Source organism: Scyliorhinus canicula, chromosome 16 (assembly GCF_902713615.1).
Source record: "Scyliorhinus canicula chromosome 16, sScyCan1.1, whole genome shotgun sequence".
NCBI classification, from domain to species: Eukaryota; Metazoa; Chordata; class Chondrichthyes; order Carcharhiniformes; family Scyliorhinidae; genus Scyliorhinus; species Scyliorhinus canicula.
In genome coordinates this window covers 117,610,712-117,623,272 of record NC_052161.1, presented here as the reverse complement: position 1 = coordinate 117,623,272, position 12,561 = coordinate 117,610,712, and the positions used below count along the sequence as shown (strand labels likewise).

Below are 12,561 nucleotides of genomic sequence, written 5' to 3'. Positions count from 1 at the left end.
AAGTGTAGTGGAGAACATGCCTCTGTCTACATCAATGGGAACGAAGTAGAAAGGGTCGAGAGTTTCAAATTTTTAGGTGTCCAGATCACCAACAACCTGTCCTGGTTCCCCCATGCCGGCACTATAGTTAAGAAACCCCCAACAACGACTCTACTTTCTCAGAAGACTTAAGGAAATTTGGCATGTCAGCTACGACTCTCACCAACTTCTACAGATGCACCATAGAAAGCATTATTTCTGGTTGTATCCCAGCTTGGTATGGATCCTGCTCTGCCCAAGACCGCAGGAAACTAAAAAGGTCGTGTCTGTAGCTCAATCCATCATGCGAACCAGCCTCCCATCCATTGACTCTATCTATAATTCCCACTGCCTTGGAAAGGCAGCCAGCATAATTAAGGACCCCACGCATCCCAGACATACTCTCTTCTACCTTATTCCATCAGGAAAAAGATACCAAAGTTTGAGGTCACATACCAACCGACTCAAGAACAGCTTCTTCCCTACTGCCATCAGACTTTTGAATGGACCTACCTCGTATTAAGTTGATCTTTTCTCTACACCTTGTTATAATTAACATTATATTCTGCAGTCTCCCCTTCCTTCCCTATGTACGGTATGCATTGTTTGTACAGCATGCAAGAAACAATACTTTTCACTGTTTAATAATAATTCAAAATTTAATCTTATTTCCCTACTTTTCTCTTGTATTAGTCACTGCATAATTGCAGATTGCCTACATTTCTATGATCTGGCCACAGTTATGGAAAAAGATAAATTAAAAACAGTCAGTGTATTTATGATCCTTCTGCCCATGAAGTATTTAATGAATATTTGATACTAATTATTCATATTGAAGTAGTATCAGTGCAGTAGTATTTTTGTGATTTTGTTTTTTATAATTCATGAGGTGGCCAGCACTTGTTGTCCATCCATAATTACTCTTGAGATGATGATGAGCTGGCTTCTTGAACCGCTGCAGTACATGCAGTGTGGCTTCACCGACAGTGGTGTTGAGGCAGTTCCAGCTTTTTACCCAGCAACAGGGAAGGAGCACTATATAGGAATAATTATGAACATTTGATTAAATTGAGAGCGATAACAAAACAAAGAACCACACAGGAACAAGCCCTTCGGCCCTCCAAGACTGTACCGGTCATGATACCAACCTTTGACAAAACCCTCAGCACTTCCTTGTGCCATATCCCTCTGTACCCATGTGTTTGTCAAGATGCCTTTTGAATGCCGTTAATGTATCTGCTTCACCAACTCCCCTGACAACGCATTCCAGGCACTCGCCACTCTCTGCGTAAAATACCTGCCGCGCACATCTCCTCTAAACTTTGCCCCACATACCTTAAACCTATGCCCCTTGGTGACTGACCCTTCCACCCTGGGAAAGGGTGCCTGCCCATCCACTCTAACCATGCCCCTCATAATCTTGTCGATTTCTATCAGGTGACCCCTCAACCTCCGTCTTTCTAATGAAAATAGTCTGAGTCTATTCAGCCTCTCCATGTAGCGAACACCCTCCAGACCAGGCAGCATCCTGGTAAACCTCCTCTGCACCTCCACGGACACCTCCAAAGCCTCCACCTCCTTCTGGTAGTGTGGCGACCAGAATTGTGATAAGGATAGGTACAGGTGGTTAAAAGCATTTTTATCGATTGTACTGTTAAGACACTGGGTGATCTATTGGAGTGGAATTGTTCAGACTTTCTGACTTGCTTTGTAAGAGTGGAACAATAACCTGAAATTTTCTCTTTTGACATTCATGGAGGATTTTTGGACCTTGATTGTTTTGCTTATGGTTGGTTGCCTCACACAGGGGATTGAGCAGGCTTGGATGATATGAACTTGATGGGCAAATAATTGTTTTTCTTCCATGTTTATATTTGCAGTATAAATGCTGTCTTCATTATCATTGACATTATCTCATCCTTTCCCTAGACTGAACAACAGCTGGATTGTGCCTTGGATTTGATGAGGCGCCTTCCTCCTCAGCAAATTGAGAAGAACCTCAGTGATCTGATTGACTTGGTAAGTACTGTTTGAAAATATCGACCACTTGATTTGGGCATAGTACTGCCAGTTCCTATCACATGTGTCTTGCACAACCAGCAAGTAGTAAATGTTAAATAAAAACGAAGAATTGCAAATGCAGGTGAAATAAAAGCAGAAAATTCCAGAGATACACAACAGGCCTGTTAGCATGTCTGGCTGGGTTGTGGTGGGGGTGGGGGTAGGGAAAGAAAGGCAAGTTATGGCAGGTAGGTTTGGATCTGGATTCTTCATTAGATTTTTAAAAGTGCTGATTTACTTGTGTGTTTCTGACTTGTATGCCAAAATAAACTTGCCAGATTTGCAGCCATAATAAAATCTATTCTGCTGCAAGTTTACTTCCAACATTATGTGCATTATTTTTATTTATAAGCAGCTTTATTGCAACACTTGGCATTGTTACCCTGGTGTCATCACGTTCAGTGTAACACTTGTAAACAATAATCCCGGAACGTCTAGATTGGAACAACCTAGCTTTCTCCCGCCTAATTGCCACCATAATGTCCAACTGCTTGATTTCCAAATATGATGTTGAGTCGAGAGTTCTATTTTCACACTTGATATGATCAGAAACTAATTGTAGCACTGGAGCTACATGCCATAATTAATTGCTCGGTGATGCAGTAGTAACTGATTCCTCTTTTGAGTTCTCATCATTAAAATTTTTTATTTTACTCTGTAATGGTTTTGTTAGTATTAATTTTTAAAATAAATTTAAAGTACCGGATTCTTTCAATTAAGGGGTAATTTTAGCATGACCAATTCACCTACCCTGCACATCTTTGTGTTGTGGGGGTGAGCCACATGCAAACAGGGGGAGTATGTGCAAACTCCACACGGACAGGGGGCGGGATCGAACCAGGGTCCTCAGTGCTGTGAGGCAGCAGTGCTAACCACTGCACCACCTTGTTAGTATTAATATTGAACTTATTTTAATTTTGGGATATGTCTTGAATATGTCTTTTGTTTTCTCTCCATTGGATTGAACTGTGTCTGCTGTGAAATCCTTGTTTTATCAAATTGCACATGAATCAACTTTTCAAAGGTTCAATTTAATTTTAAAAGGCTTTACAAGTACGGTTGTGGAAACCCATTCATCTGTGTTTCATCAAGTTGTAACTTCACAGTGGAATAACCAAAATACTTCTGATTTTCATATCTAGGATAATCTGTCATCTTCATGCACATTATTTCAACGGTAATTTCAACCTTGAAAAATGATCCTCCTCTTTGCCAGATCTTTGCTTTTGTTGCAATCTCAATACTTTTTATCCTGTTATTGGTAGCTAAATGACTATTGTAGTCCTGCTACAATATTGCTGAGGCTATTAATGAAAAAGGCAAATGGAATGTTGCCCTTCATTACAGGGGGATTAGAATTCAAGAGTGAGGAACAGATGGTAGAGACTCAGTCAGACGCCATCTAATCTGCTGTCTTCAGTTTGGGCAGTGAACTTCAGGAATGGTGCACTGGTCTTGGTAGGGGTATAGTGCAAATGCAACAACGTGATACCAGAGATTAAAGGGTTAAGTTTGAAGACATAGTCCCTTGAGTTTAAAAGGTTGAACGGACATCTCACAGATAAGAATAAATTATTTCCCCTGGCTGCTCTGGTTTCCTCTCTCAGTCCAAATATGTACAGGTTAGGTGGACTGGCCATGATAAATTGCTCCTTAGTGATCAAGGGTTAGGCGGTGTTACGGGGATATGGCGGGGGAGTGGGCCTCGGTAGGGTGCTCTTTCAAAGAGTCATTGCAGACCCAATAGGCCAAATGGCCTAATTCTGCATTGTCGTGTTCTGAGTCACTCGGGAAATTAATTTTCACAGAATGGGTAGTAGAAATCCAGAGCAAGACCTCCTAAAAAGGTTCTGATGCTGGGCCAATTCAAAATTTCCAGGACTTGTGATCAATAGGTTTTTGTTAGGTAAGGGTATCAGGGTTTGAAACAAAAGCAGATCAATAGTTTTGACGTAGGTTTGTAAAGACAGCTAAAAGAAATTCCATTTATATATCACCTTTCACAATCATAGAATGTCCCAAGTGCTTAATGGAATGATTTGAGGAGTTGTGGAGTACTGGGCTGACGAGAAGGCAGAGGAGCCATCAACAACGCTCCACAATTAGTACCTTTACATGAGGCTGCCTCCACCCGCTCCCAAACCGACCCCTCTCTCACTACCCACTTCCTTAGGATGGCTATATTTGCTGCTCAGTAATAGTTCATTAAATTTGGCAAGGTCAACTCGCCCCACTCGCCCCTGCACCAACAGCTCCTTCTTTACCCGAGGGGCCTTCTCCGCCCACATAAATCCCAATATCAATGAGTTAACCTACTTGAAAAAGGTCTTGGGGATAAAAATCGGGAGGTTCTGGAATGCAAACAGAAACCTCGGGGGCACAATCTTCTTCACAGACTGTTACCGTCCCGCCAATGACAACGGAAGCGCATCCCACCTTTAAAATTTGCCCTTCATTTGCTCCATAAACCGAACCAGATTCAATTTATGTAATTGCTCTTACCCCTGCGCCTCGTGGATGCCTAGAGCTCACCCCCACTACCTTAAACGGCAGCTTGTCCAGCCTCTCCTGCCTCCTCACCTGAATCAGGAAGGGCAGCATGGTAGCACAGTGGTTAGCACAATTCCTCCCACAGTCCAAAGATGTGCGGGTTAGGTGGATTGGCCATGCTAAATTGCCCTTAGTGTCCCAAAAGGTTAAGTGTGGGTTACGGGGATAGGGTGGATATGTGTGCTTGAGTAGGGTGATCTTTGTAAGGGCCGGTGCAGCCTCAATGGGCCGAATGGCCTCCTTCTACACTGTAAATTCTATGATTCTCTCTCCTTCCCACCACCGTCCCACCTTCTCCGCATTTGCTGCCCAAAAGTAGTGCAACAGATTTGGTAACCAACTCAGCCTCTGCCTCTGTAGCAGGGCCCTCTTTACCCTCAGTACCTTCCCCGTCCAAAATTGCTGCATCCAGTTTCCATAAAAAGGCCTTCGGAATGAAGACCGGGAGGGTCTGGAATACAAACAGGAACCTTGGCAGAACGTTCATGTTTGCCACCTTGACCTTCCCTACCAGTGTCAGGTGTAGCATATTCCATCTCCTAAAGTCCTCTCTAATCTCCTCCACCAATTTTATTAGGTTCCATTTATGCATCGTTGCCCACTTTCCCCGTCGCCTGAACACCCTAAACCTAAACCTGTCCCTGGCAACCCTAAATGGCAACACCCCTAGTTTGGCTCCCCGACCCGCCTCATTCACTGAAAACACCTCACTCTTTCCGACATTCAGCTTGTAGCCCGAGAAGGCCCCGAACCTCTCTAATATGCTCATAATTCTCCCCATACTCTCTAATGGGCTTGATACGAACAGCAGCAGATTATCCATGTGCAGCAACACCCGATGTTCCATACCCCTCACAATCTCTTACTATTCTCCTGACCCCCTAAGGGGCATTGTCAAGGGCTGTATTGCCAGCGTGAACAGCAGTGGCGACAGTGGACACCCCTGCATCGTTCCCCTATGCAACCCGAAGCTCTGTGAACGCATCTCATTTGTCCGTACACTCGCCACCGGGGCAACGCACAGCAGGCACACCTACGCACAAACCTCAGCCCAAATCCAAACCTTACTAAAACCTCAAACAGGTATCGCAACTCCGTCCAGTCGAAAGCCTTCTCCGTATCCATAGAGACCACTGAATCTGGTACCCGTCCCTTCGATGAGGTCATGATCATATTTAATAAATGTTTACTGGAAAGTTGTCTGCCCTTCTTGAAACCTGTTTGGTCCTCTGCAACCACCCCCGAAACACATCCTTCCATCCTCCCCGCCACTAACTTAGCCAGCACTTTCACATCCGTATTTAACAATGATATGGGTCTGCATGATCCACATACCTTCCTCTTAGTGTTTCTGGCAGCTCCCCCTTCTCCAGCACGTCGCTAAACACCCCCAATAGATGTGGTGCCAGCTCCATTGCAAACTCCTTAGAACTCTGCTGGGTAACCGTACGACCCAGGGGCCTTCGCCGACTTCATCCCTTTTATGCTGTCCATCACCTCTCTCAGCCTTAGCGGCTTCTCCTGCGCCAGCCTCCTCTCCTAGGTTGATGATGGGGAAGGCCGTGGGGGTCATCAACCTATCGAACTTCCCCGTAACTTTTTTCTCTCTGCCAACCCCTCCTTGATGGAGGCACTCTAATATTTCCTGTCCACCCTGATTATCTCGTCCAACAACCGTCCATACTCCTCCCACCTCCTATCTCTGCGCTCCTTGAACGAGATAACCTCCTCCCCCGAACCACCACCTTCTGTGCATCCCAAAATATGGCAGCCGATACCTCCCCATTCTGATTCAACTCCACATAGTCTCTGATCACCGACCACGCCTTTTCATAGAACCCCTTCTCTGGCAAAAGCCCGAGTCTAACCTCCATCCTGGCCTCTGCTCCTGCCTCAATCTAAGTCTAACCTCCAGCCAGTGCGACGCATTATCTGAGATCACAATTCCCGAATACTCCACTTCTACCACCCCATCAACACCGCTCGGCTCACTACAAAAAGTCAATTCTGGAGTATGCCATGTACACCTGCGAGAAGGAGTATTTCCTCTCCCTGGGTTCCTAAACCTCCACGGATCCACCATTCCCATCCTTTCCATAAACTCTCCCAGCTCCTTTGCCATCATCAACCTTCTCATTGACGTAGGGCTCAACCTGTCCACCCTCCGTTCCAGCCGCAATTAAAAGCAACCCCCATAATCAACTGATGCGTGACCAGGTCTGGAATCGCTCCCAGCAACCCCTTCACAAACCCCACATCGTCCCAATTTGGCACATAAACATTCACTGGCACCACGGGCGTCCCCTCCAACAGCCCACTCACTATCATCCCGGGTCTCGCACTTACTTGGCACCTACAAACCCCTTCCATTTGCTCAGCAGCATGGCCACCCACCATGACTTTGAATCAAACCCTGAGTGAAATACCTGACCCACCCACCCCTTTCTCAACCTAACCTGACCCTTCACTCGGAGATGCATTTCCTGCAGAAAGACCATCCCAGCTTTCATGTTCCTCAAGTGCACGGAGACCTCTTTACTGACCCGTTCAATCCCCGTACATTCCATGTTACAAACCGTACCGTAAGCTTGAGCCTCCATTCCCCTCTACTGTCCACCATCCTCTCCTTCAATTCTGACCCTTTAATTTCACCCTAAACCGGGATCAAAAGAAAAACACCACAAACTGGGTGGTTTGGTGGGGGGGTGGGCAGGCAGTTTCCCCCTTACAAGCTTATTGCCCCTTAGAAAACATTCTCAACAATAAAAACACCCCACCTTCGAAAAGGACCCCCACAATACCCGCATCTTCCGAACTCTTCCAACTCCTCGGTCTCCCATCAAGGTTCAGTTCTCCCCCAGTTTATGGTCTCTGATGAAGTTGGGGTTTCAAAATAGTGTTCCCGGCCTTCAAAAACATCCACAGTATGGCCGGGTACCCCAAACCCGATCTGCCTTCAGTATAGAACCGCTTTGGCCTTGATCCCGGCCCGCCTTTTCGCCAGCTCTGTTCCGAAGTCCTGATAAATTCGGAACATGCTCACTTCCTATTTGCAGATCCGCTTCTCCCTGGCCCATCGCAGGATTTGCTCCTTCTCCACAAACTTGTGGAGGTTCACAATCACCACCTGTGGCAGCTGCCCCGCTCTCGCCTTCTACCGTAGAGACCTGTGCACCCTAACCACCTCCGGAATCTTGTCCAGCACCCCCTCTGCCTCCAGCCGCGCCAGCATCCTTGAGACATATCTCATGGCACTCTTGCCTTCCACACCCTCGGGCAAGCTGACGATACACAGGTTTTGCCTTCTGGATCTGTTCTCCTGCTCCTCTACCTTTGACCTGAGTGACTTACAAAAGTCCCCCAGGAGCCCCACCTCCTTCTCCAATGCTCCCATCCGATTACTATGGTCGGACATTGCCACCTCCGTCTCCCGGATCTGCCTGTGCCTCCAGGCACTTCTCGACTCTCTGCATTGACCCTTTCAGGGGTACTGCTGCTCCCCTGATGGTCTTTGACTGATCTTCCTGCATCTTCTTTTGCTGTTGGTGGAACTTCTCTCTAATGTTAGAATTTTCAGTACAGATGGAGGCCATTTGGCCCATCAATTCAGCACTGCCCCATGGCACCTAAGCCCACACCTCCACCCTAACCCAGTAATCCGACCTAACCTTTTTTGGACGCTAAGGGCTAAATTGTGGATTGATGGTCAATCCACCCAACCTGCACATCTTTGGACTGTGGGAGGAAACCAGAGCACCCGGAGGAAACCCACGCAGACACTGGGAGAACGTGCAGACTCCGCACAGAAAGTGACCCAAGCGGGAATCGATCCTGGGACCCTGCCACTGTGAAACAACAGTGCTATCCACTGTGCTACTGTGGCGCCCATAATAAACACCTTCAACTGCTCCAACTGGGGCTTTCCAACTTGCGATAACCCTTCCCCCTCCGCCATCGTCCCAATTGCTGCTGCGCCACAGGTCTCCTCCACTTCTTTGGCCAGGTCTTTAATCTTCTGTCTTGCAGTTGCAGACAATTTTTTTTGAATTAATAGATCTTCCCCATCCACCACCCCCTCAAGTGTTGATCATAGCTTGTCAATGGCCGTGTCAACTTTGACCTAACTAAGATTTTGTTTTTAGTTTTCTTTTATTCTTTCATGGGATATGGGTGTAACTGCCACATGCCCTTGAACTGAGTGGCTTGCTAGACCAGGAAACAGTTACAATACAGCCTCATTATTATGGATCTGGAAGGGCAGCACAGTGGCCTAGTGGTTAGCACAGCTGCCTCATGGCGCTGAGGTCCCAGGTTCGATCCTAGCTCTGGGTCACTGCCCGTGTGGAGTTTGCACATTCTCCCCGTGTCTGCGTGGGTTTCGCCCCCACAACCCAAAAAATGTGCAGAGTAGGTGGATTGGCCATGCTAAATTGCCCCTTAATTGGAAAAAATAATTGCGTAATCTAAATTTATAACAAAAAATAAATAAATTATGGATCTGGAGTCGCACCTCCATGACCCACGCCGGCCGACCTTCGCGACCCACGCCGGCCGACCTCCGCGACCCACGCCGGCCGACCGCCGCGACCCACGCCGACCGCCGCGACCCACGCCGGCCGACCGCCGCGACCCACGCCGGCCGACCGCCGCGGTCCACGCCGGCCGACCGCCGCGGCCCACGCCGGCCGACCGCCGCGGCCCACGCCGGCCGACCGCCGCGGCCCACGCCGGCCGACCGCCGCGGCCCACGCCGGCCGACCGGGCATGACCTTTCTGCCTCCCTTCAGGCAGGAGGATTACATTAAATTTTTCAGAAAATCTTTTCATGCGCCTTTGAGCAAATTCACAATTCTGCACATGCGCACTGATGAGCGGGCATGCATGCACATTGCGCTTGCATTTTTAAATATGGCTGCGGCCGTTATTTTGAAGGCTGCCCGCAGCTGGCATTGTTAAAAGCCGGCTGTTGCGCGCGAATTTGCGCAATCTGGAGCACAGCGACGGACGGCTCCGCGACCCTCCCGACACCTGCCCGCAACCACGACTTTGAAAATGCCTGCAGTACACCTCTAACAGCATTTGGTAAAACTGCTGTTCAACTTAAAATCCTGTAACAAACTGCAAAACTACAGACAGACCTGGCTCCTCCCATTAATTACATCATCTGTATCCCACTAGGTTCCATGGCCTGTTTAGATAGGACTAAATACAATCCCTCAGAAATGATCTACACTCCAGGGAACCATCCAAAATTAGCCCTTTATCTGAAACCAAGTAAGTGGCTGGAATGAATGATTACCTCATTCCTTTATGACATCTTAATTACAGTTTTAGTGGGCAGCACGGTGGCCTAGTGGTTAGCACAACCGCCTCACGGCGCTGAGGTCCCAGGTTCGATCCCGGCTCTGGATCACTGTCTGTGTGGAGTTTGCACATTCTCCCTGTGTCTGCTTGGGTTTCGCCCCCACAACCCAAAAATGTGCAGAGTAGGTGGATTGGCCACGCTAAATTGCCCCTTAATTGGAAAAAATAATTGGGTAATCTAAATTAAAAAAAAAAAATAAAATAAATTACAGTTTTAGTAAACATGCTGCCTGTATGTATTTTAAACCAGGGTTTTAAAGAACATTACTGCCACAAATACAAAAATATCAATTTCTACAGTCATCACAGCATTTGTGAGCCAGATGTGTTTTTACAATAATCAACGAAATGTCATGGTCACCATTACAGATTAGCTTTTAATTCCAGATTTAATTAATTGACTTTTAAATTTCACAAGCTGGTCTGGCGGGATTTGAACCAGTTTCCCCAGGACATTGGCCTAGGCCTCTGGATTGTTAGTCCAGTAACAGGGCCACTTCGCCATGATCTCCCCTGTGATAGTTGTGTTGATCATTCCATGGTCAATACCAATTTACAGTTAAGATATGAATTAAGGGGAGGATTTAATGTGGCCGACGGATGTCTCGTCCATCGATTGCAGAACCAACGAGAACCTCTAATTTCTTCTGTGGGGGAGGCCTGGAGAAACTGCTCAACCTTGGGCCTTCCCTGCGATTTAGGCTGCCTACTCTCGATTGTCAAGTGGCTTGTCAAATGAGCCTAATTGACATCCCAGGCCCAAACAGGTGAGTAGCATGCATCACTAATTGCCACCAACTTAATCATAGGTGACTTCCCTACCATCAGCAGCTAATGTGGAGGTTCCTGCATGATTTAGTGGGTGGAGCTGCCATGCTTCCCATTGTGATGGCTGAATTAAATTCCACCCTAAATCTCAGGATCCTTTCTGGTGACATGTCCACAGCAAGGCTTTTAGCATGACTGAAGAATTTTGAAGTTTGTTCCATCTTTTAGGTTTTAAATAATCAATTTGAAACCTTGGAAGACTACGTTTACTACAAAAGCATGGATTTGTCTTAACATCTTCAACATAAACCTTCCAAAGTACTTTACGACACCTACGACAGAGTTACATGTTGGAATGGACAGAGAGACGCCAAAGGACAGATTAAGAGTTGTGACTGAAAGGTAGATTTACAATTTTTTTAAACTGGAGAAAGAAGTAGATAGGCTTCAGTGGGCTCTTGCAGAGAGCAAGCCCGTGGCAGCGTAAAGCTTTGTCATCAGTAATCGGCTAAGGTTAGGATGGGGAATAAGTTCAATGTGTTGGACACAGGTTTTTTGGAATAATTTTTCCAATTAAGGGGCAGGTCATTGTGGCCAATCCACCTACCCTGCCCATCTTTGGGTTGTGGGGGGTGAGACCCATGCAGACACTGGGAGAATGTCCAAACAACATGGACAGTGACCTGGGGTCGGGATCAAACCTGGGTCCTCGGCGTCGTGAGGCAGCAGTGATAACCATTGTGCCACTGTACCGCCTGGACACAGGATTTCTAACCTTGAGTTTAGAAAGAGATGAAGTTCCAATTGCAAGATTATTCTAACCCAGACCAAGGTGCAGATTCTACTTGAAGGAACAACTGCTTGCACTGAGTGCATTAATGCACCAAGAACCCCTAGCTGCAGAAGTTGAAGTTGTGACAGCTTGTTGGAGTAGGATCACTTAATATGCATTTTGCAAGGTTCATAAAGGGGCAAAGTTCATAAAGGGGCAATGTATCCAGATGATTTCAACTCGCCCATGAAGCTGGCTGATTATATTGTTTGGTATGTAAACTGTCTTCATCCAAAATACAAAGCAACCATTCCTACAGTAAATAATTATTAAACATTTGTTGGTGCTTTCTGCAAGGTTGAAATAATTCTTCATCACAAACACTAGAAGAGGTAGATCTCTACCTTTGACTGTGAATTCCGTTTGGCTGTTTGAGTAACTAATCTAGTTACAAAACATAGTTCAGTACTTCTCCATTGATAGTTGAAACATTGACTACTTTGGTTTGTAAGACATGACTTGTAGCTTTTGTTTAAAAAAACATGTAATCAGAAAAGTCACTTAATATTCATTTTCATTCTAATAACAATTCAGTAAACAAAATAACAGGGCAGCATGGATCTCACCCCCACAACCCAAAATGGGCAGAACGATAGCACAAGTGGACAGCACTGTGGCTTCACAGCGCCAGGGTCCCAGGTTCGATTCCCCCCTGGGTCACTGTCTGTGAGGAGTCTGCACGTTCCCCCTGTGTGCGTGGGTTTCCTCCGGGTGCTCCGGTTTCCTCCCACAGTCCAACGGTGTGAAGGTTAGGTAGATTGGCCATGCTAAATTGCCCTTAGTGTCCAAAAAGATTAGGAGGCGTTATTGGGTTGTGGGGATTGGGTGGAAGTAAGGGCTTAATGGGGGTCGGTGCAGACACGATGGGCTGAATGGCCTCCTGCAGTGTATGTTCTGCAGTGTATGTTCTATGTTCATAACGAGACAATCCATGAACTTATGGGTGGGATTCTCTCACCCCGGGCTGG

General features: G+C 46.7%; 1 protein-coding gene across 2 annotated transcripts in view; it reads left to right on the top strand.

The window, feature by feature from the left end:
* Positions 1 to 1,916: 1,916 nt before the first annotated feature.
* Positions 1,917 to 12,561, top strand: part of capzb (capping actin protein of muscle Z-line subunit beta) — a 117,580-nt gene continuing 106,935 nt past the window's right edge. For both annotated transcript variants that reach the window (XM_038821525.1, XM_038821524.1), the window contains exon 1: positions 1,917 to 2,037. In XM_038821525.1, the coding sequence (XP_038677453.1) occupies positions 1,981 to 2,037 (57 nt within the window). In that variant the 5' untranslated portion in view covers positions 1,917 to 1,980. The remainder of the gene's footprint in view (positions 2,038 to 12,561) is intronic.